This window comes from Pelobates fuscus, chromosome 5 (genome assembly GCF_036172605.1).
Source record: "Pelobates fuscus isolate aPelFus1 chromosome 5, aPelFus1.pri, whole genome shotgun sequence".
NCBI classification, from domain to species: Eukaryota; Metazoa; Chordata; class Amphibia; order Anura; family Pelobatidae; genus Pelobates; species Pelobates fuscus.
In genome coordinates this window covers 28,106,368-28,131,232 of record NC_086321.1, presented here as the reverse complement: position 1 = coordinate 28,131,232, position 24,865 = coordinate 28,106,368, and the positions used below count along the sequence as shown (strand labels likewise).

At 39.1% G+C, this 24,865-nt stretch overlaps 1 protein-coding gene across 2 annotated transcripts in view; it reads left to right on the top strand.

Annotated features, from left to right (window-relative positions):
• RHOBTB3 (Rho related BTB domain containing 3) overlaps positions 1 to 24,218 on the top strand; it is a 92,050-nt gene extending 67,832 nt beyond the window's left edge. For both annotated transcript variants that reach the window (XM_063453682.1, XM_063453683.1), the window contains exons 5-12: positions 2,778 to 2,889; positions 5,019 to 5,366; positions 7,727 to 7,827; positions 11,193 to 11,298; positions 16,467 to 16,640; positions 22,107 to 22,273; positions 22,880 to 22,976; positions 23,658 to 24,218. In XM_063453682.1, coding sequence (XP_063309752.1) covers positions 2,778 to 2,889; positions 5,019 to 5,366; positions 7,727 to 7,827; positions 11,193 to 11,298; positions 16,467 to 16,640; positions 22,107 to 22,273; positions 22,880 to 22,976; positions 23,658 to 23,773 — 1,221 coding nt within the window. In that variant the 3' untranslated portion in view covers positions 23,774 to 24,218. The remainder of the gene's footprint in view (positions 1 to 2,777; positions 2,890 to 5,018; positions 5,367 to 7,726; positions 7,828 to 11,192; positions 11,299 to 16,466; positions 16,641 to 22,106; positions 22,274 to 22,879; positions 22,977 to 23,657) is intronic.
• Positions 24,219 to 24,865: the final 647 nt, after the last annotated feature.

Below are 24,865 nucleotides of genomic sequence, written 5' to 3'. Positions count from 1 at the left end.
CAGGAATACATGTTTGTGTTCCTTTAAATGAAAGCCCTTTCTGTCCTTGTACAAACCAGAAAAAACATTAAATGATGGCGGAATAAACCCATAGCTCAAACTCAAGGTTTTGTTTTGGTTCAGAACTTACATGCCTTAAAAGGTTATGCTATATTTATGGCTTCATTGCCGCAAGTGCATTTGAAATCAGTGCTATCTCTACAGGGTGAGAAACACACAAAAAAATTAAAGGGACATGTAAAGTTCCATATCTACTAGATAGATATGAGATAGAGTCCTTTTAAAGCTTTGTATCTCTGGAAAGTACTTGTGAAACTGTTTAAATGTATTGTACGGTATCAATGTCATATTTCCTTATCTGTGAAGTTCTTGATACATTACTTGCACTTATATATGGAAATTCAGTACTAGATCCTCCTGCAGTTATATATATGTTAAAGGGACACTGTAGTCACCAAAACAACTTTAGCTTAATGAAGCAGTTTTGGTGTATAGAACATGCCTCTGCAGCCTCACTGCTCAATCCTCTGCCATCTAGGAGTTAAATCCCTTTGTTTATGAACCCTAGTCACACCTCTCTGCATGTGACTTGCGCAGCCTTCCATAAACACTTCCTGTAAAGAGTCATCTAAAGTTTATCCATCCTTTATTGCAAGTTCTGTTTAATTTAGATTTTCTTATCCCCCGCTTTATTAATAGCTTGCTAGACCCTGCAAGAGCCTCCTGTATGTGATTAAAGTTCAATTTACAGAGCAAGAGATAAAATTGTTTAAGGTAAATTACATCTTATTGAAAGTGAAACCATTTTTTTTTCCATGCAGGCTGTGTCAATCATAGCAAGGGGAGGTGTGGCTAGGGCTGCATAAACGGAAACAAAATGATTTACCGTATATACTCGAGTATAAGACGAGTTTTTCAGCACATTTTTTGTGCTGAAAAACACTCACTCGTCTTATACTCGAGACAGTTGTCTGTATTATGGCAATTTCCATTGCCATAATACAGACAAGGACCGGGGGCTGTCAGGAAGCTGTAACTTACCTTCACCGCAGCTCCTGTCAGCTCCCTTCTCTCTCCTCCGTCCGTGCAGCTCCCAGGTCAGCTTCCTCTGCAACTCTTGCGAGAGCCACGGGGTCAGAGCATTGCCACGGGTTACCGTGGCAACGCTCCGCGCGGCCGTGAGAGTTGCAGAGGAAGCTGACCTGGGAGCTGCACGGACGGAGGAGAGAGAAGGGAGCTGACAGGAGCTGCGGTGAAGGTTAGTTACAGCTTCCTGACAGCCCCCCTCCTACAGCCCATCCACTGGACCACCAGGGAGTGAGAGCCCCCCTCCCTGGCCAGCTAACAAGCAGGGAGGGGGGACGAAAAAATAATAATAAAATAAAAAAATAATAACAACATTAAAAAAAATAATAACAACATTAAAAAAATATATATTACAATAATAATAATTAAATAATAATAATTAATAAAATGCCCACCCCCACCAATGCTCTGCACTCACACACACACTGCACTCTCACACACACACACTGCACTCACACACACTGCATTCATACACACACTCATACACACACTGCACTGCATTCATTATATACACACACTGCATACATACATACACACTGCACTCATACACACACTGCATTCACACTGCACTGCATTCATTATATACACACTGCACTCACACACTGCACTCATATACACACACTGCACTGCATTCATTATATACACACTGCACTGCATTCATTATATACACACTGCACTCATACACACACACTGCACTCCATTCATTATATACACACTGCATTCATACACACACTGCATACACACACTGCATTCATACACACACACTGCATTCATACACACACACTGCATTCATACACACACACTGCACTCATACATACACACTGCACTCATACACACACTGCATTCACACTGCACTGCATTCATTATATACACACTGCACTCACACACTGCATTCATTATATACACACTGCACTCATACACACACTGCACTGCATTCATTATATACACACTGCATTCATACACACTGCATACACACACACACACACACACACACACTGCATTCATTATATACACACACTGTAAATAAATATTCAGTTAATATAACTTTTTTAGGATCTAATTTTATTTAGAAATTTACCAGTAGCTGCTGCATTTTCCACCCTAGTCTTATACTCGAGTCAATAAGTTTTCCCAGTTTTTTGGGGTAAAATTAGGGGCCTCGGCTTATATTTGGGTCGGCTTATACTCGAGTATATACGGTAACTCCTAAATGGCAGAGGATTAAGCAGTGAAACCTGAGAGGCATGATCTATACACTAACACTGCTTCATTAAGCTAAAGTTGTTTAGGTGACTATAGTGTTTCTTTAAATGGAACAGTATCTTCTATAATAATGACCGATGTAGCCATAGTTGCTTGTACCCTCACACCAGTAAATCCTGTTTCCTTTGAAGGTCTCCTGTTTTAATAGGTGCAGCAGAGGTAAGTATACACGTGATTGCTTATTAACCTGCATGAGAACATACAGATTTTCTCCATTTGCTTTTTCTATCTCTGTATAAATCTCTGTTACGGTCTGTCTCTCTACATTTTGAACTTTCTATAATTTGTACAGATGGGTTCCATCACGTTTTAAGCTTGTTACGTCGTATTCCCAGCTGGGGAATCGGACACTCACACCAAACTTAAATAGTTACATTAAATGATGGGGAACTTCTAGTTTTGACGGATGTCGTATATTTCACTTCCAGTTGGAATACTTTATACGTCAGGCTTTCAAAGACAAGTCCGCAGTGAAGGGAGAGAGGAAAAACCGAAATAAATGTTGCCTTCCAGTTAAACCCCCAGAATTAGAACAGCCAGGTAAGTACGATTTTCCCTGTTTTATTGTGAAATTGTGTTGTTTTCCCAATCAAACATACTTACATTTAAATGAGGTCCTCCCCAAATTGTATTGTACTCCAAATGATCTGGCATGTGATCACAAAAACTCTGAATTGCAGTGATCTGACCAAATACTAAACATTAGGCCATATAGTCACATCTTGGCAATTTTCATTACAGTTCAATGTTTAGTGAATGTACCCATGCTGTACAGGAACAGATTATTATTTTAGTTTATATAGCGTCAACATATTCAGCAGCGCATTACAGTTCTATTGTTGAGATATAACAGCAAATACGAAACACACTATTATAAATGTTGTCAATAAGAAAAAAAGGTTATTGGGGACTCTGCTCATACAAGCTTACACTCTAGAGGAGATAAGGCATAAACCCACCAGTGGAGGGCAGTGTGGTGAATACGATCAATAGGTGACTATAGGCAAGCAGTAGAGTAGGAAGGCTGGTGAAATGGACTCTGGAGACAATAATAACGGCCTCAATTTAATATATTTGAATAAACTTTTCAAACTATGTAATATTTTTGGCTAAACGTTTAAACAGATTAAATGTTTTGAAAAATGTTTTAATATTTTTTTTTCATTTATTGATATATTTTTATATATAGGATATATGTTTTGATATTTTAATATTGAAACATTTAAAAAAAAAAAAAAAGTTTATCTAACCATATTAAATAATTTAAACAGCCTTTCCAAAAATATTCAATTCAGGCTCTGTTTAGAAGAGAGGTGGCAGAATGAAAAAAATAATAATAGCAATAATGAGGTAATGGAATTTCCTCATTATGATGTAAAATAGTGGTATTTGTGTTTCAGGGATTCTTTCAATTACTTTGTGTTAATGAAAACAGTTTGACAAAAATAAAACAAAATTGAGAGACCGCACGTGTAGCTTCTTAGCACCATAACCACTACATTGATCTATGATAGTGCATGAAATGTCCCTTTAAATGGATATTCTAAGCAGAATGTCTACTTCTCATAACAGTATATCAGCTTATCACAGGTGTTAGGAGAAATGTACATTGATAATGCAGAAGTTGTAAATTCAACATTATAACTGTGGCTGAGGAGTGCCCTGTTTTTTTTTTTTTTTAAACCTTTCTCAAATTGAGACTCCAGGCAATATAACCACAATACCCATTGCTTAGTGTGCCCCTTTAAGTTGTGCCATCTGCAGCTTTTATTTACATTAAGTGAGCGTCAATCCACATTAAACTCCAGGGACTTGAATGATTTTGTGCATGATGATTAAATTACTAACAGTTAAAAGGATTCTATAGTGCCAGGAAAACAAAGCCGTTTTCCTGGCACTATAGAATCCTACAGTGCCCGCGTCCCTTGCCTCCCCACTCCGGCGGGGCTGAAATGGTTAAAACCCATTTCAGTCACTTACCTGAATCCAGTGCCGATGTCCCTCGGTGCTGGGTCAGGCTCCGCCAACGCTCCTCCCCTGCCGACGTCAGCCGGTGGGGGAGACCTAATGTGCATGCTATGGAGAAAAATGGGGGAAAATCTGACGCTGGAGGTCCTAATGCAGAGTGTGAGAACGTCCAGCGTCAGATAATGGACCAAAGGTCTGTTTCAAACCAGGAAGCCCTCTATTGGCTGTCTGGTATACATCCAGTTAACCGTGGATAGTAATAAGCTGAAGTGGTCTGGGTGCTTACAGTGTCCCTTTAAGCTGTTCTATGATTCTCCTAAATAAATGCAGATATTTTTAAATGTATGTTGTTAACTGGGGGTACAGTTTATCTGTGGTTGGCACAGCTACCAACTCAAAATGCTAATAGTTATTAAGTTGAAATGTACCCTACTCACTAATATCTCTAAAACATGGATCAATTACAGGTAGATTCCCCTCTGCTGAAATACATCTGTCACAAAACGATGCCAGTCTAAACAATTGGGACATAACTTTGTAATGCTCCTTCTCTAGAATTATAATATGTGATAGTTCATCAATAAAGTGTCTTCAAACAAACATCAATATTTTATCCTGCTACAAACATTAATATATACATTGATGCATATATACATTGATATATATAATATAGTAACCTGCTGCCTATGTTGTTTTGATAGAAAAGTTACCAGTATTGAAGGACGAGCCCTCACAATATGAGTCGGACTTTCAAGGCCTATTGGTGCGCTGTCAATGTGTTGATGTGATATTTTGCGGATCAGACATGGACGAGGTGTCGGCAGCTCACCGGATTGTCCTGTGCAGTATAAGCCCTGTGTTTAGATTCCTATTTAATAAAAAGGATACCGGTGACTTTGGAGACCCCGATCTACCAGTGGCTATATATGATCTCTTCTCTCTGTGTACAGAGGATGATAACACAGCTCCCAGCTCCCCTGTAAGGGTTATTGTTAAGGACCATCTTTTCAGTTCATGTTTATCAGACATTCTGCACTTCATTTATTCAGGTACCATGTGTGATCACCATCATTCGTTCGCTTTTGATTCACTCGTCTCATGTTAAATCCTCAATTAAGTCCATCATGCACATTCATTTGTTCAATGCAGACCAACTGCATTTCTAGAAAAAAGCACCCTAACAATATATTAGTGAAAATGCTTTTCTTTTATTTTGGTACTTAAAGGGACACTATAGTCACCAAAAACAACTTTAGCTTAATTAAGTAGTTTTGGTGTATTGATCATGCCTCTGGAGTTTCACATTTCAAATATCTGCCATTTAGGAGTTAAATCACCTTTGTTTCTGCTTATACAGAACTAACTACACCTACACTGGCTGTGATTGACACGGTCTGCACGGAAAAAAAATGGTTTCATTTTTAATCAGATGTTAACTTACTTTAAAAGTTTGTATCTCTTGTTCTGTAAATTGAACTTTAATCACACACAGAAGGCTCATGCTGGATTTAGCGAGCTATTGCAGGGTCTAGCAAGCTATTAACATAGCAGGGGATAAGAAAATCTAAATTAAGCAGAACTTGCAATAAAAGAAGGATACACATTAGATGACTCTTTACAAGAAGTGTTTAGGAAGGCTGTGTAAGTCACATGCAGGGAGGTGTGACTAGGGTTCATAAACAAAGTGATTTAACTCCTAAATGGCAGAGGATTGAGCAGTGAGGCTACAGGGGCATGTTCTATACACCAAAACTGCTTCATTAAGCTAAAGTTGTTTTGGTGACTATAGTGTCCTTTTAATACAAATAAGAGATTGGCTTCTCAGAGGAATTCTCATGTCTGATACACAGAATTCTACATACAAAGTATAATGAGATACAGTCAACCTATAAAGGACAATTGTGCTATACCTTACCAACCTGTTTGTTCTTTATAGGTTGACTGTATCTCATTATATTTTGCATATTGTGTATTGTGATGTTTCCAACTACCAGACTATAATCCATTTTTTTTTTTCTATCCCCGAAGATGCTGCTGGACCTTTCCTTTCCGCTTGTCTCCATATTACATTATGCATATATTGCATGTTAAAGCATGTTGATTTCATACAATTCCCTTGTAATTTTTTGCATTTTTCAAGTTTATAAAAAAAAACCTCTACCTGACTCCTTCCTGTCCCGTTTTATGTCCTTTAAACTCTTCCCCCCTTTTTGCCCATTTTTTTTGTCTTTCCTTCTCTATTGTATAACTATCCCATTCATATATCGGACACTCTCTCTCCTCCTGTTTATGGGTCTCTTCCTAACTAAAAATATTATCTATTTAAAGTTGATTAAATATTCAAAACCATGGACATCACGATTAATTTATTGTATTTTCTTTACTTTCTAGTAAACTCTAAAATCTACATTTGTTTAACCATCTCGGACACACATATATATATATATATTGTACATTGTCTGTCTATATTTTGTAAGTTGGTTGTCAGAGGTTGTCAGAGGACATTATTTGTATAACCAGATCTCATTTGCATAATGCTATATATATATATATATATTCAAAAAGAGACGTGTCTGACTCATGTATGATTTTCGTGTAACTAAATCTCACAGAAAAGCAGGACAGGAAAAACAAGTTATAATAAATATAGCTATTAATAAGAAATGATATTCCAGTAAAGAAATAGAACACTGAAAAATGCATTCCTCTGTCCGTACCCCTATTTACAAACATCCAACTTCAGACTACACACCTTGTTTGTTCATTTACTCCTTGTTAGTTGCTAAGCTATTTTCATTGTGAACTCTTCTGAATATACATCTCATCTAATCCTCTTAATATTTCAGGACTGGATGTTAAATCTAGATGCATCATCTTTAATAAAATTAAATTTAAGATGCTCCAGTCAAGGGTAATCTAAATGATAAACGAAGGGGCATCCTATTATTAGGATAGGATGGTTATTATATTATTATTTATTATTATTATTATAATTATTATACAGACGCCACTTACTGGAGCATCTCTTGCCATTTAACTGCTGGTAGAGTGGCTAGACAGTGCATCTGCAACTTTTTGTAATTTTTAAAAATATATTTATATTTATGTTGTTTTTTTTCCAATGCATTATCCTTGAAATGTATTAAAACATGGGGCGCATTACTACTGTAATCTCCTCTTGATTACGTGATCTTATGTTTTGTGTGGCTGTTGTTAACACTAAAGAAAGTTTCATCTAATTATGAAATATCAGGAGATACTAGGCTTGTACTATCCAGTTATTTGGAATACGTAAATTAATGATCTGACACCTGGATCAAACATCATTAGATTTAAAAAAATGATAGCGATGAATTCAGCCTGGGAATCCCAATGTATCTAACTGATGTATCTAACTTTCCCATCTCAGGTGCATGTCAGTGGGGGCTGCTTGAACAGTGCCTTAGAAAAACGATGAAAGATCCCGCAGGTGTTGTACATGTCCTACAGAGAGTCCGATGGATAGTAAGAGTAAGGAATCCTTTTATTCAGTATGGTATCAGCATGATCCATGCAATATAAAGAGTTCTATTAACTGCACCTACTTACAATGTCTTCCAACTAGTGATGTCCCGAACGGTTCGCTGGCGAATAGTTCCTGGCGAACATAGCTTGTTCGCGTTCGCCACGGACGGCGAACATATGCGATGTTCGGTCCGCCCCCTATTCGTTATCATTGAGTAAACTTTGACCCTGTACCTCACAGTCAGCAGACACATTCCAGCCAATCAGCAGCAGACCCTCCCTCCCAGATCCTCCCACCTCCTGGACAGCATCTATTTTAGATTCATTCTGAAGCTGCATTCTTAGTGAGAGGAGGGACAGTGTGCTGCTGCTGATTTAATAGGGAAATCGATAGCTAGGCTAGTGTATTCAGTGTCCACTACAGTCCTGAAGGACTCATCTGATCTCTGCTGTAAGGACAGCACCCCAAAAAGCCCTTTTTAGGGCTAAAACATCAGTCTGCTTTTTTTTTTCTGTGTAATCTAATTGCAGTTGCCTGCCTGCCAGCGTGTGTGTCAGGCTCACAGCGTATACTGTGCCCACTTGCCCAGTGCCACCACTCATATCTGGTGTCACAATAGCTTGCATTTAAAAAAACAACCCTTTTTTGACTGTAATATAATAGCAGTCAGTTTCACACGTGTGCGTTTCAGGGCCTGCCAGGGCACAGTGTCACACCAGTGCAACTCATATCTGGTGTAACAGTAGTGTACATTTAAAAAAAAAAAAACTTTTTTGACTGTGAAATAATAGCAGTCAGTTTCCTTCACGTGTGTGCGTTTCAGGGCCTGCCAGGGCACAGTGTCACACCAGTGCAACTCATATCTGGTGTAACAGTAGTGTACATTTAAAAAAACAAAACACTTTTTTGACTGTGAAATAATAGCAGTCAGTTTCCTTCACGCGTGTGCATTTCAGGGCCTGCCAGGGCACAGTGTCACACCAGTGCAACTCATATCTGGTGTAACAGTAGTGTACATGTAAAAAAAAAATACAGGGGGCTTGTTGTCACCTTTCGGGGACCCTTGGTGTTGTACGTGGCTGGGTGGAGGAAGAGACCTTCAATGACATCAGTGAGGACAAGGAACGGGACATGGCTACTTGGTATCCAACCTTGTGCAAATGGGGAGTTTGCAGTTGTGCAAATGGACTGTTTGCGGTTGTTTGCGGTGCGTTAAACGGGGAGTTTGGTCTGTCACTGTGAAGCGGGCGTAACCCTTACACTACCTGATCGATACAACATCATACCTGATGTTTTAAAGCACGTTATTCCAAACAATTTAGGAATGTTAGGTGATTTATGCCCTTTATGGATTAAAACCAGACTCTGCATCAACTATGTAATTTTCCATGGGAGTTTTGCCATGGATCCCCCTCCGGCATGCCACAGTCCAGGTGTTAGTCCCCTTGAAAAAACTTTTCCATCACTATTGTGGCCAGAAAGAGTCCCTGTGTGTTTTAAAATTTGCCTGCCTACTGAAGTCTATGGCGGTTCGCCCGTTCGCGAACATTTGCGGAAGTTCGCCGTTCGCGAACGTAAAATTTTATGTTCGCGACATCACTACTTCCAACATGTCAAATGGCCGGAGAGGGACAGTTGTGACACAAAAGGACATAAGAGAAGGAGGTACAAGCTAATTTAGGGGACATAAAGGAACACTGTGAGGTGTGACCTACTGACATTTATCAAACAACCACTGAAAGGTCTTGAGCTTATTAGAAAAAGACGTTTTATTCAAGAAACTTCCTTTTACTATTCCTGTCTTCCTGCACCATATTGTTTTATTTTTCTTAAAGACATTTAATCAGATGTTTGCATTTCAGTGGATGCGCTATTTATTATACACCAGGATATCATCCAATATCTAAATCCCTAGAAACAATAGAGGCATTTCTTTTTAAATGTCATGGTGCCCGCCTGGAGGACCTGCTCTGCCTATTTGGGATTGTGCCACAGGTTGGATCACAATAGCATTTACATTATAATTATTTTCTCCTGCAAATTACACTCTGGGAAATACAAGATACAATCACTTGATTTTTTTGTTTATAGACAGAAATACAATACAAAATAGATACAGAATAATGAAGGCTACAAAACAATAAATTGACATGAATTCATATGTAGTAGTTTGCTTATAATGTATATTGCAGTCCTCTCAATTTCCATCACATATTAGTCATTTTACCATGCTACAATCTGCTCAAGCTGTTATTCCCCCATACTGCAACATATTCAGTACTGCCACTTTGCCCTATATATTGTTATATTGTCACACATTGCCAATTATGTTTTCGTTTTGTATCATATATTTTGTACTACATGCATTAGCTATACATGGTGGCGGGCACCTGGTCACAGGGCTGCGACCCCTGCGACCGCGGTGTGCATGCCAGTGCATGCAGATACACATACACTTAAAGGACCACTATAGGCACCAAGATCACTTCAGCTCAATGAAGTGGTCTGGGTGCCAGGTCCCTCTAGTTTTAATAAAACAGAAATAAGTGGAGCTTAGGTTAGCTTATTTCTGTTTTATTTGCATGTTCTATGTTGTGAAGGTAAAGGGATTCCTTCACTTAAGTGTTAGAGCTGGTTCTCACCTTACTGGTATTGTGTGCACCTTTCTTTTCTTGTACGAACATACCCTCTAGTTTTAACCCTGCAAAAACCTGCTATGCTTCACTGAGGGTTAATCCAGCCTCTAGTAGCTGTCTCACTGACAGGCGCTTGAGGCGCTTCCGCCACACTGGCGTGCATACCAGGTCGCAGGGCGGCCGGGCCGCGCGGTCGCAGCCGCGACACCTGCGACCGCGGTATGTACGCCAGTGCACACGCTGCTATAAACAATAAACAACTTGCCAAACACTGCTAGACAGACACATTGCCAAACACAGCTAGACACAGACCCACACACTCACACACACACACACATACACAGCTAGACACACACACTGTCGTACACTGCTAGACACACACACTACCATACACTGCTAGACACACAAACACACACTGCCATACACAGCTAGACACACACACACACAGCCATACATTGCTAGACACACACACTGCTAGACACACAAACACACACTGCCATACACTGCTAGACATACACACACACACTGCTAAACACACACACACACACACTGTCATACACAGCTAGACACACACACACACACACTCATGTATACATGTTATTGACAGTAAATGGGTTACTAGCTGCAATACTGGCAATTACGCCACCTTAATAAATAATGTAATAATTTGCACATTGAATTAAAGTGCAGTAAAATGTATATCTAGTTAATTAATTGTCATTTTCTGCCTGTAGGAAGAAAATCCATCAGATCTGTCTGCAGGTTCACCGACCCTCTCTCATTCTCTGGGACACTTTTTTAACACTCCTGTTTTAGCAGATATAATCTTCTATGTCCAAGGTAATTTGCCATTATTCTCACAAATTCATAGTACCAAGAACAGCTATCGTAACATTTCACATTTTCATAATACACAATCAGGGCTATTTACCAAAGGCGCTTGGCTCTTTTACTTTAAAGGGAAACTCCAGTGCCAGAAAAACGATCCGTTTTTCTGGCACTGGAGGGTTCCTCTCCCTCCCACCCCCCAATCCCCAGTTACTGAAGGGGTGAAAACCCCTTCAGTGACTTACCTGGGACAGCGGCGATGTCCCTCGCCGCTGTCTCCGCCTCCGCAACGCTCCTCCTTGTGATTACGGCCGAGGAGATCTAATGCTTTCCTATGGGGTTTTGAGCGACGCTCAAAGAAAAAACGAGACGAGAAAATCAGGAAACCTGTGCTAGAAACTAGGAAGTGACCTCTAGTGGCTGTCTAGTAGACAGCCACTAGAGGTGGAGTTAACCCTGCAATGTAATTATTGCAGTTTATGAAAAACTGCAATAATTACACTTGCAGGGTTAAGGGTAGTGAGAGTTGGCACCCAGACTCCAATGGGCAGAAGTGGTCTGGGTGCCTGGAGTGTCCCTTTAACTTTAAAAATGCAAATGGCATATAATTTGCAAAACAAAGCAAATTTTAAGAATGGTAAAATCTTTGATTTGTCAAAGAAGCAATAACTTTACCTTATTAAAGGAACACTATAGTCACCTAAATGACTTTAGCTAAATAAAGCAGTTTTAGTGTATTGATCATTCCCCTGCAATTTCACTGCTCAATTCACTGTCATTTAGGAGTTAAATCACTTTGTTTCTGTTTATGCAGCCCTAGCCACACCTCCCCTGGCTATGATTGACAGAGCCTGCATGAAAAAAAACAAAAACTGGTTTCACTTTCAAACAGATGTAATTTACCTTAAATAATTGTATCTCAATCTCTAAATTGAACTTTAATCACATACAGGAGGCTCTTGTAGGGTCTAGCAAGCTATTAGCATAGCAGGGGATAAGAAAATCTTAATTAAACAGAACTTGCAATAAAGAAAGCCTAAATAGGGCTCTCTTTACAGGAAGTGTTTATGGAAGGCTGTGCAAGTCACATGCAGGGAGGTGTGACTAGGGTTCATAAACAAAGGGATTTAACTCCTAAATGGCAGAGGATTGAGCAGTGAGGCTGCAGGGGCATGTTCTATACACCAAAACTGCTTCATTAAGCTAAAGTTGTTCCGGTGACTATAGTGTCCCTTTAACAGTCTCCAACCATCAGCAATCACCTGACATGCGGCCCCAGTTATAACCTGCAACTTGTCTGCATTCATTTCCTGGTATTCCTGGTGAGCATTTATATGTAGTTGGATATGATAAAAACAGCTACAAACATTAATGCATGCAAAATGTCATGTCTTAAATAATGTATTTATTGTTTAACAATTTAGTAGATATACCCCAAATGAGGAGATCTGTTGGCTGAAAGCTATGAAGTCCACGGACAGGGCTGAAGTGGGCTCTGTGGGTTTGTGCTTAGGTAAAAAGTTAACAGAATCAGAACGAACTCCTCCTTGGCTCTCTCACAACCAGGAACATGTTTCTTACATTGTTCCAAAGGTGCCAATTTCAAAGAGAAATCAGCACCTTAATACACTGCAATTAAGAAGAGATACTCCACACACATAGAGCACTTCAACAAGTAGTGTCCCTTTAAGAGCAAAACAAACTCATCCAATAGCCTATAAAATGGCTAGCTGTACATTAGAACACAACAATTCTAACACATAGCAAATCAGAAATTTACTGAGAATTAAATGCCTTTCTACGTAATGGAGCCTGGGTCTGGGTTTATTGTGAGGTATTGTGAATGAAAACAACTATCAAAACAGATATTTATCTCTGCATGGATGCTGGGTAGAGGGAAATATATAAGCAAAACAATATTAAAGGGACATTATAGTCACCCACACCACTTCAGCTCAATGAAGTGGTCTGAGTGCCAGGTCCCCCAGGTATTAACCCTTCAGACGTACACTCTGAAACTGCTATGTTTACATTGCAGGATTAATCCAGCCTCTAGTGGCTGTCTTCCTGACAGCCGCTAGAGGCACTTCTGCGACGCTGGATGCGAAAATCGCATTCAGCGTGCAGAATGTCCATAGGAAAGCATTGAGAAATGCTTTCCTATGGACTGTTTGAATGCATGCGCAGCACTTGCTGCGCATGTGAATTCCGCTCCACTCGGGATCTGGCGGGGGAGGAGAGGTCACCAGCGCTGAGGGAGCCCGGCGCTGGATTAAGATAAGTTGCCCATCAGCGCCAAGGGAGGGGGGCCCTGAGGGTTTGTTTTCCTGACACTATAGTGATCCTTTAAGACATGGACGTATACCAATAATAGAATAGATATTCAGACAGCTCGTAATGTGACAGGACCGAGCTGCGTGACTCAGATAATGTGCATTTATATAAGTACTTAATCATGGTACACTGACCTGTAGGGTGTAATCTGATTACATTTCTAACATACTTTACCTTAACCAAACATGATGCACACCTCGCTTTGCTGAATTCAAGTGAAAATCCACGTGAGAATGGGTGGGATTAAGAGGACAAAAGGAAGTGATCTATAATAAACTGGTGTTATACACAGGTGATACTCGAAAAATTAGAATATCGTGCAAAAGTTTATTTATTTCAGTAATGCAACGTAAAAGGGGAAACTAATATATGAGATAGACGCATTACATGCAAAGCAAGATAGTTCAAGCCGTGATTTGTCATAAGTGCGATGATTATGGCTTACAGCTCATGAAAACCCCAAATCCACAATATCAGTAAATTAGAATATTACATGCAATCAATAAAACAAGGAGTGTACCTAGAACAATATCGGACCTCTGAAAAGTATAAGCATGCATATGGGCTCAGTACTTGGTTTGGGCCCCTTTTGCAGCAATTACTGCCTCAATGCGGCGTGGCATGGAAGCTATCAGCCTGTGGCACTGCTGAGGTGTTATGGAAGACCAGGATGCTTCAATAGCGGCCTCCAGCTCTTCTGTATTGTCCGGTCTCATGTCTCTCATCTTTCTCTTGGCAATGCCCCATAGATTCTCTATGGGGTTCAGGTCAGGTGAGTTTGCTGGCCAATCAAGCACAGTAATCCCATGGTCATTGAACCAGGCTTTGGTGCTTTTGGCAGTGTGGGCAGGTGCCAAGTCCTGCTGGAAAATGAAGTCAGCATCCCCATAAAGCTCGTCTGCGGAAGGAAGCATGAAGTGCTCCAAAATCTCCTGGTAGATGGCTGCGTTGACCCTGGACTTAATGAAGCACAGTGGACCAACACCAGCAGATGACATGGCTCCCCAAATCAACACAGACTGTGGAAACTTTACTCTGGACTTCAAGCATCTTGCAGTGTGTGCCTCTCCATTCTTTCTCCAGACTCTTGGTTTCCAAATGAGATGCAAAAGTTGCTCTCATCAGAAAAGAGGACTTTGGACCACTGAGCAACAGACCAGGTCTGTTTTTCTTTAGCCCAGGTAAGACGCTTCTGACATTGTTTATTGTTCAGGAGTGGCTTGACAAGAGGAATATGACATCTGAAGCCCATGTCCAGGATCCGTCTGTGTGTGGTGGCTCTTGATGCACTGACTCCAGCCTCAGTCCACTCCTTGTGAAAGTCCCCAACACTTTTGAATGGCCTTTTCCTGACAATCCTCTCCAGGCTGCGGTCATCCCTGCTGCTTGTGCACCTTTTTCTTCCACACTTTTCCCTTCCACATAACTTTCTATTAATGTGCTTTGATACAGCACTTTGGGAACATCCAACTTCCTTCGCAATTACCTTTTGAGGCTTTCCCTCCTTATGGAGGGTGTCCATGATGGTTTTCTGCACAACTGTCAGGTCAGCAGTCTTCTCCATGATTGTGATTCCTACTGAACTAGTCTGAGAGACCATTTAAAGGCTCAGAAACCCTTTGCAGGTGTTATGGCTTACTTAGCTGATTAGAGTGGGACACTGTGAGCCTAGAATAGTGCACCTTTTCACAATATTCTAATTTACTGAGATTGTGGATTTGGGGTTTTCATGAGCTGTAAGCCATAATCATCGCACTTATGACAAATCACGGCTTGAACTATCTTGCTTTGCATGTAATGCGTCTATCTCATATATTAATGTCCCCTTTTACGTTGCATTACTGAAATAAATGAACTTTTGCACGATATTCGAATTTTTTGAGTACCACCTGTATATTTATTATATATGCATGTATATTAATGTGTGTATTAGTAATATATATAATTATACCTAGAATATTTAGACATATATTAATACACATTTATATATGCATAATACACACAGAAATGTAATTAATATATAACTAAACTAGATAACACAATTTTTTTTACAGCTGTGTAACAGCATACATTCACCATTTCAGTCCCATTACCAAACTTTCCTTAATATGTCAAAGTAGTTGGACTGAAACATTAATTATATGCAAATGTACGTCTGCTTAAAATAAAGCCGCTATGTTGTTTATTTTGAAGCCCTATGAGTGCTTTCTTTCGTTGGAGTAATAGCTTTCAATTCTCAGTGATCTTTTCCACCTCTATGCACACTATGCTGGCGCAACGCATTATTGGGCTGGTATAGAATTTTTTCCAGAGCTGCTTTTATTTCCCAGTCCGGCCCTGGTAACAGCTGTATGATTTTTATAAACCTTATTTAATACGTGGCTTTTTCTTAGAATGGTCTATACCAGCTATACAGCTGTAGTGTCATTCATGGCAGACCATGTCATTAATTGGTTCATTCATTAAAACACAACTCAAGTCACTTGGAGCTTTCTGTTAATGCATATGTATATATAGCTTTATCCATGTGGTTTACTTATAGTTGGATAGCTTCAGTACATATTCCACAATCCCTTGGTTCAATTAACTTTATCAGATATCTAGAATGAAAACAGAGGTCTTTTGTTGATCTTTGCAGAAATCACAGTAAATTAGAAAATCGCTCATTTATAGTTTAGTATAACAGCTTTCATAGTCACATTAACTATACAGCTATTATAGTTTTGGTAAATTAACAGTATGTATACTTGTGGGGATGGCACGGTATAAGAGTAAATGCCTATTAATGTGAGCGTGCCTGTGTATTGTAGGATGTTTGTTGTAATATTTCTGTGTTTGTATTCCAGGCTTTACGGTCCCTGCTCACCGCGCTGTGCTCATAGCTCGATGTGAGGTCATGGCCGCTATGTTCAGTGGGAATTACATGGAAGCGAAGAGTTTTCAGATACCGGTTTATGGTGTTTCGAAGGACACCTTCCTAATATTTCTAGAATACCTTTATACTGATTCCTGTTGTCCTGGTAAGCTGTAACACCCACACTGTTAACATCAGCTGCAGAACTTCCATTTTACCCTTAGTACTTCCACGGGAGCAAAGCAGAACCTCTATTTTGAGGGACATTAAAGAGACTCTATAATCTCTGACAATTTGCATACTCTAATAACTAACTATTTTATTGTGTTACATTTGTGCTGTGCATTTTATTAATTCCTATTATATGCAAGACCATCAAAGTTTAATCCTAGCATACAGTTTGCTATTCACTGAACTGGTAAGTATAGAGCATTGAGAAGGGGATGGCTAATTTGAAGCCAATATTGCTGGATTGTGAACTGGTTTACAGCTGGGCTATTATGGCCTACATTTTGCCATTTCTTTATCAATTTTTCAAACTTTCTGGATTGGTGCATAACCCTGAGAATAAATCTGATCACTGTGATTGTCTGATGGGAGGACGCTAATCGTGTTTGAACACGCAAAGACGATAATTGTGTTTGAACATGGGAAGACGATAATCGTGTTGGAGTCCAAAAGAAATGGGATTATTTAAAAGTTGCACTACTGAAGGCAACAGAAAATTGCATTAGGCTTGTCAGTAAAAGCAAAAAATTCAAGAAACCACTGTGGTACTCCACAGATGTAGCCAAAATGGTAAAAAACAAAAAGTTAGCATTTAGTAATTATAAAAAAACCCAGAGTGAGGAAGACAGAATGACCTATAAGATTAGGCAGAAAGAGGCTAAGCAAGTTATAAGAGCTTCCAAATCACACACAGAAGAGAAAATAGCACAGTCAGTAAAAAAGGGGGACAAAACCTTTTTTAGATACATAAATGAGAAAAGAAAAGTAAAACAAGGATTAGTTAGATTAAAAACAAAAGAAGGAAGGTATGTAGATGAGGATAAAGGTCTAGCTGACTGCCTCAATGAATATTTTTGTTCGGTATTTACAGATGAAAATGAAGGAAAGGGACCTCAGTTAAGAAAAAGGATAAATGAGTCATTTATTACACGTGAGTTTACAGAGGAAGAGGTTCTATTTCAACTGTCAAAAGTAAAGACAAATAAGTCAATGGGACCTGATGGAATACACCCAAAGCTATTAAAAGAGCTTAGTGGTGTACTAGCAAAACCATTAACAGATTTATTTAACCAATCATTGATAACAGGAGTAGTCCCAGAAGATTGGAAGTTAGCGAATGTTGTGCCCATTCACAAGAAAGGTAATAGGGAGGAGTCGGGCAACTATAGGCCAGTAAGCCTAACTTCAGTAGTGGGGAAAGTGATGGAAACCATGTTAAAGGATAGGATTGTTGAACATCTAAAAACACATGGATTTCAAGATCAGAGACAACATGGGTTTACTTCAGGGAGATCATGCCAAACTAATCTTATTGATTTTTTTGATTGGGTAACTAAAATTATAGATCAGGGTGGTGCAGTGGACATTGCTTACCTCGATTTCAGTAAGGCTTTTGACACTGTTGCACATAGAAGGCTTATCAACAAACTACAATCTTTGAGTTTGGATTCCAATATTGTTGAATGGGTAAGGCAGTGGCTGAGTGACAGGCAACAGAGGGTTGTAGTCAATGGAGTATATTCGAAGCTTGGGCTTGTCACCAGTGGGGTACCTCAGGGATCTGTACTTGGACCCATTCTCTTTAATATTTTTATTAGTGATATTGCAGAAGGTCTTGATGGTAAGGTGTGTCTTTTTGCGGATGATACTAAGATATGTAACAGGGTTGATGTTCCAGGAGGGATAAGCCAAATGGAAAATGATTTAGGTAAACTAGAAAAATGGTCAGAGTTGTGGCAACTGACATTTAATGTGGATAAGTGCAAGATAATGCATCTTGGACGTAAAAACCCAAGGGCAGAGTACAGAATATTTGATAGAGTCCTAACCTCAACATCTGAGGAAAGGGATTTAGGGGTGATTATTTCTGATGACTTAAAGGTAGGCAGACAATGTAATAGAGCAGCAGGAAATGCTAGCAGAATGCTTGGTTGCATAGGGAGAGGTATTAGCAGTAGAAAGAGGGAAGTGCTCATGCCATTGTACAGAACACTGGTGAGACCTCACTTGGAGTACTGTACACAGTACTGGAGACCCTATCTTCAGAAGGATATTGATACCTTAGAGAGAGTTCAAAGAAGGGCTACTAAACTGGTTCATGGATTGCAGGATAAAACTTACCAGGAAAGGTTAAAGGATCTTAACATGTATAGCATGGAGGAAAGACGAGACAGGGGGGATATGATAGAAACATTTAAATACATAAAGGGAATCAACACAGTAAAGGAGGAGACTATATTTAAAAGAAGAAAAACTACCACAACCAGAGGACATAGTCTTAAATTAGAGGGACAAAGGTTTAAAAATAATATCAGGAAGTATTACTTTACTGAGAGGGTAGTGGATGCATGGAATAGCCTTCCAGCTGAAGTGGTAGAGGTTAACACAGTAAAGGAGTTTAAGCATGCGTGGGATAGGCATAAGGCTATCCTAACTATAAGATAAGGCCAGGGACTAATGAAAGTATTTAGAAAACTGGGCAGACTAGATGGGCCGAATGGTTCTTATCTGCCGTCACATTCTATGTTTCTATGTTTCTATGTGTTTGAGCATGGGAAGACGATAATGGTGTTTGAGCATGGGAAGACGATAATGGTGTTTGAGCATGGGAAGACGATAATGGTGTTTGAGCATGGGAAGACGATAATGGTGTTTGAGCATGGGAAGACGATAATGGTGTTTGAGCATGGGAAGACGATAATCGTGTTTGAGCATGGGAAGACGATAATCGTGTTTGAGCATGGGAAGACGATAATCGTGTTTGAGCATGGGAAGACGATAATCGTGTTTGAGCATGGGAAGACGATAATCGTGTTTGAGCATGGGAAGACGATAATGGTGTTTGAGCATGGGAAGACGATAATCGTGTTTGAGCATGGGAAGACGATAATGGTGTTTGAGCATGGGAAGACGCTAATCGTGTTTGAACACGCAAAGACGATAATTGTGTTTGAACATGGGAAGACGATAATCGTGTTTGAGCATGGGAAGACGATAATCGTGTTTGAGCATGGGAAGACGATAATCGTGTTTGAACATGAGTAGACTATAATCGTGTTTAAGCGTGGGAAGATGATAATCGAGTTTGAACATGGGAAGACGATAATCGTGTCTGTACATGCTTTCTCTGCTCAGGATGGGAAGATATCCGAGTCAGTACCAGGTGCTACAGAGGTGCACACCACACAGAAGCTTCATTCACTCGTAGCAGATTTAGTTAAATGCAACTGTCAGTCCAAACTGTAACTGGAAGATATTGTAGAATTAAAAGTGACAGCAGCTCTCCAGTGTACACAGAGTAGCTGTATGTAAAAGTTGCCATAAATGCATCATGTTGATTGCACCCTGTAGTATGTGGAACGTATATGCTGCAGTATTCCTGATTAATTTATCACTGGATTTACTACCTGACACATTTCAGATCCAAATCCTACAGGACAGCACTTTTCATATGTTGTCCATCAATTTCTAAAAGTCGTATGTCTCATAGTCTCATGGAGACTATGGCACCCCTTTCCCATATTAATGGGATTACACATTGACTAGTAGATTGGTGTGGAAGCAGTGTGTTTCTTTTGGAGTGTTCTTTTGAAGTGAGTTGTTTAATGTAGATAATGGATAACCAAACTTCTTAATCTGTACTTTTTGTCACTTTTTATCCCTCACCATAATTTTGAGTACATGTCTAAAACAGTGCAAATATGGTAACACCATTTAAAAATTAGTATTTGCAGATTTACACAATAGTGTGCATGCAAGTACCTCAATATGCTCAGTACCAATAATGGTCCATCAGACATGACTAGCAGCTATTTTCATGCTTATAAAAGCTCCTATAATGTAATGCAGCACCTTTAAAGAACTACAAAGAATGAAACATAATAGTGTAACCTACTAAGCCGTAACGAAGCCGTTATATGTCCAATTATACAGTTAAACTCACACTATTGGGTGACTCTGATCCTTAATGGCATTTCAGGCACTGTAATGGCGAGCGTTCCCCTTATTTCCTCCAAAGCAACCTTGATGGACTTAAAAAATTGGAACAGGCTACCTCAACATGTAACGAACCCTCACCAGCAAATGGCACAGAGCAGTCTCAGTAAATACTACTCACGTCCGTGAGAGCCCAATGAATAAAGCTGCCGAGGACATTCAAAAACTAAATGAAAGTATAGGGTACAAAGTATTTCTGAAAAATGAATTTCTTCCTCCAAAACTCAGTTGGTTCTGACTTGCCATAACTATTTTCAAATGACTTGTGCTTGTATACACATCTCCCCACCGCCTTGCCCCTATTCATCGTTACCCACTCATCTTTCAATATATCCTGCCCATCCCCTCTCCTCCATAGTCTGCATACCCTACCCAAGCTGCAATCCACTCCTTCACTGTCTAACAGATTGGATAAATCCACGTGTCCTTTGGTAAATGTATATTATTCTCTTGTTCTACATATTGTTAATGATTACAGGTGCTCGTTGATGGCTGTGCCACTATATTAATGCAGTCTGACTGTACCTGAGTTCAAGGTTTAGTTTAATTTGACAGTTTGTGTTTTTTTGTTATAGTTACAGAGTACACTACCTGCCCACCGTGTTATAGCTTACCTGCTAATCTATGTAAAAGGCTCTGGGTAAGAATGCTGTATAAAAAAAACACAAAAAATACTCATAGAGTGATAATGTACAAACACTATATATAATAAATCCTATATGTTGCACTCACAAACATAAATTGATTGTAGGAATATCCAATAATCTACAGATCACAAAATGATGGACATATGGGGACAAAATGAAATGATAATAGTGCAGGATGTTATTTCAAAAAGGCTGTGCTTTATTATAGGTAACTCTTAAAGGATCACTGTAGAAAAAGGCACATGGAATAATGTAGATGTAATTGCCAATAGATGATGGTCCTTGGTTTCCTCTTTAGCCTTCTATGAATCACTCCTCCTCATTCCATTTAAAGCAAATTAACATTAATTGTGAAAAACATTAAATAACACAAAATAAAATGTGAAAATATAAAATAAAATTCCCTTATTAAATGTCCAACCCTACGCGTTTCGTCCGGTATATGTCCGGACTTTCTCAGGGGTAAAAGGATAAATAGCTAGATGTAATAAAAATTATCAAAAAATTCAAAATAAAATAAAATAGAAATAAATATTATAAATATTATTATAAATATGTACGTAGAAGTCTTATAAAAAAATTCATATATACAGTAATAAAAACTATAAAAAACATACTAAATCGAAAATCCACATTTAAACCTTTTGGATTCTCTGTCTTTTATAAGGATGCTATCGAACAGATGCTAACAAAGTGTAAATGCATAATACTTCATAGCTCAATCCCCAATGATACTGTTAACGTTTGATTTTATTTCCCAGCCAGTATTCTACAAGCCATATCATTGTTGGTGTGTTCTGAGATGTACCAAGTGCCAAGACTTCAACACATGTGTGAATCGTATATCATCACCCAGCTCCAAAACATGTCCAGCCGGGAGCTTTCAACAACCAGTTTCAGTGTTGTTCCGTTGTTGAGGAAGGCTCAGGTAGAGTGTGTGTGTGTGTGTTTGCCTGTATAGGCACACTTATAGCTACAGCTCTGTGTCATGTTTTAGTGTCAATCCTATTGTTGGGCTCCGTTCATAACATTGGACTCATTTTACAACCAGAACCATTCAGTCAGATATGAGTCATTCATTATCGGGGGACCTAAAGCTGTTTAAAGAGGCACTGTAGGCACCCAGACCACTTTAGCTTATTGAAGTGGTCTGGGTGCACTGTGCCTATTACACTTAGTGCTACAAAGGGTAAGGGGGAGGGACGGGGAGACAGAGAGAGCTTTAGTGCCAGGAATACAGCTTTGTATTCCTGGTACATATAGTATCCCTTTAACTCAACCTCATTGCAATGATGTAATCAGGTGACAGCATGTTGCTATTCATTCCTATTTTAGACTACAGGCCTAATGCTTGACTGATCAGTGCTTCAAAATTCTCCTGTTGTGTTATGTAATGTGTGAATGGATACTATAACATTTAAAACACTCTCAATGAGTAAATGAAATGTGGGATTTTTTTTTAACAAGACTTGGTAATCAGTATCGTGTATTTACAATTTGTCTTTTTTAAACTTCCTTTCCATTTGTATTTCAGTTCCATCATTCAGAATGCCTTTCAACATGGCTACTTTATTTCATTGCCACAAACTACCTAATCTTCAGTCAGAAAAAAGAATTCCAAGATCTGACACGTATGTCATTATATACCTGTATTTAAAGTGTCAAAACTTTATAAGGATTTACATTTTTCCGACATACCACGTGACATGACTGTCTGCAATCCGAACGTATGTCTACTTAGCGTTATGATACAAAGTTTACTTAGAAATAATAATCAGCTGATTAAATTTAAAACCTTATAGTAATGGAATAGAATGGACTTTAGTCCATTTTAAAATGAAGTTACATTAGAGATCTCAGAATGTGTGTACAGCACCGTGTGCACACCTCTCCAGTAAGGTTTCAAGGAAATGTTACAAGCTGCTGAAGGTATAAACAATATAATAGTGTGCTAAATTTGTTTCATCGATAAACAAATATTTTCGTCTGAATCATTATTATAAATGTAGCGCAAACATATTCTGCAGCACTTTACAATTATAGAAAGGAGATCACAGTGAGCTTACAATCCATGAGGATTTGAGGTAGGTAGATATATATATGGTTAGGTGCCGAAGAACACTTACTGGCGAGGTGATCAGTTCTGCTTAGGGGGGAGCAAGGAGGGTGGTAAGACTGCCCCATTTTTATTATTGCATCGGGGTCCTGTGATTCCTAGTGACACCCCTGATTTATTGCCTCGACCTTAGTTACCAGAACTCTGTGTGTCATTTATTGAATAACATTTACCCTATCACACTCTCTCCTTCTAGCTGAAGAGCGTGCTTTCATTGAAGCGCACAGATGGCCATCGAGTGTCTATTTAAAGAAGCTAGCAGAATATAGACTGCATGTACACTCACAAAAGCACAGGTGTGCTATGATGTAGCTTGGAAACACCACGTGGACTTGATATATGAAGCATTTACCTGCCTGCGCTACAGTTAACACAGCAACGGCTGACCTGGACAACTGCAGATGTTTGAGAAATATATGTGCATGATGCTTAGACATGGTTGCACGAACCCAGCTATTGTAAATCTGTGAATGGGCAGAGGTTTGAATTGCTGAACGCATCTTGGAGCACAGATTAGCCATACACTGCCAAATTTTCTGGTATATCCATTTTTATAATAGAATTGTATTTTTGCTGCGCTCTCTGTTATTTGAGGGTCATGGAGATACTATAAAGATGAACATTTGGCGAGAGAAAACACATTGTTAATATAGTTCATCTAGATTTAGCGTTCAACCTTTTACGTTTTGTTAAATCTATTCCTATATATTCACGGTAAATTTGTTAAATTCCAATGCTTTGCTCTGTCTGTGGCATTTTAAGCATAACATAATTCTTTGGTTATGAATACGTATTTCAAAATTATTTTTAACAAATAATAAATTGGTGCTGAATGAACCATTCCTTAACGCATGACTCCGGGCCGGATACATTAACATCTCCCTGTCCTGAGTGCATGCAAGCCCAAACAATTATTCGGTTATATTTGTTTTGTTTAGTCATGGTGATTGAAGCATAGAATGTTATATAAGACCTTGAATGCATTGGCTTACCGAGATCCCCCTTTTCACATTCATTTTGGTGATAGGACATAATGGCGAGAGATTTATAAAAAGGATTTTTAGCTTAACTTTCTTGCAGATTTAATTTGTTTCCATGGTAATTGCAAATGAAATGCAATGGTTTTTGGAACTGATGCACAAACAATGCACGCAAGGTCATGCAACCTCGCAAATAGCATGGCTTGTCTTGGACTCAGATTAATGATCTTCAAAGTCAGATCAAAGTGTAATAGAATAGGTAGAATGCATAATGATCTCATAAATAACTCCGATTTGTAATAGTGGGGGTCTGGCTATGAACTAGCATTGTACGACCGCTACCAACAGAGTTAATATATGATCTTTAAACTAATTGTGCACTGTTGTTTGCCTCATTTCTTTTTCCATCATATTTTAAGGAAAA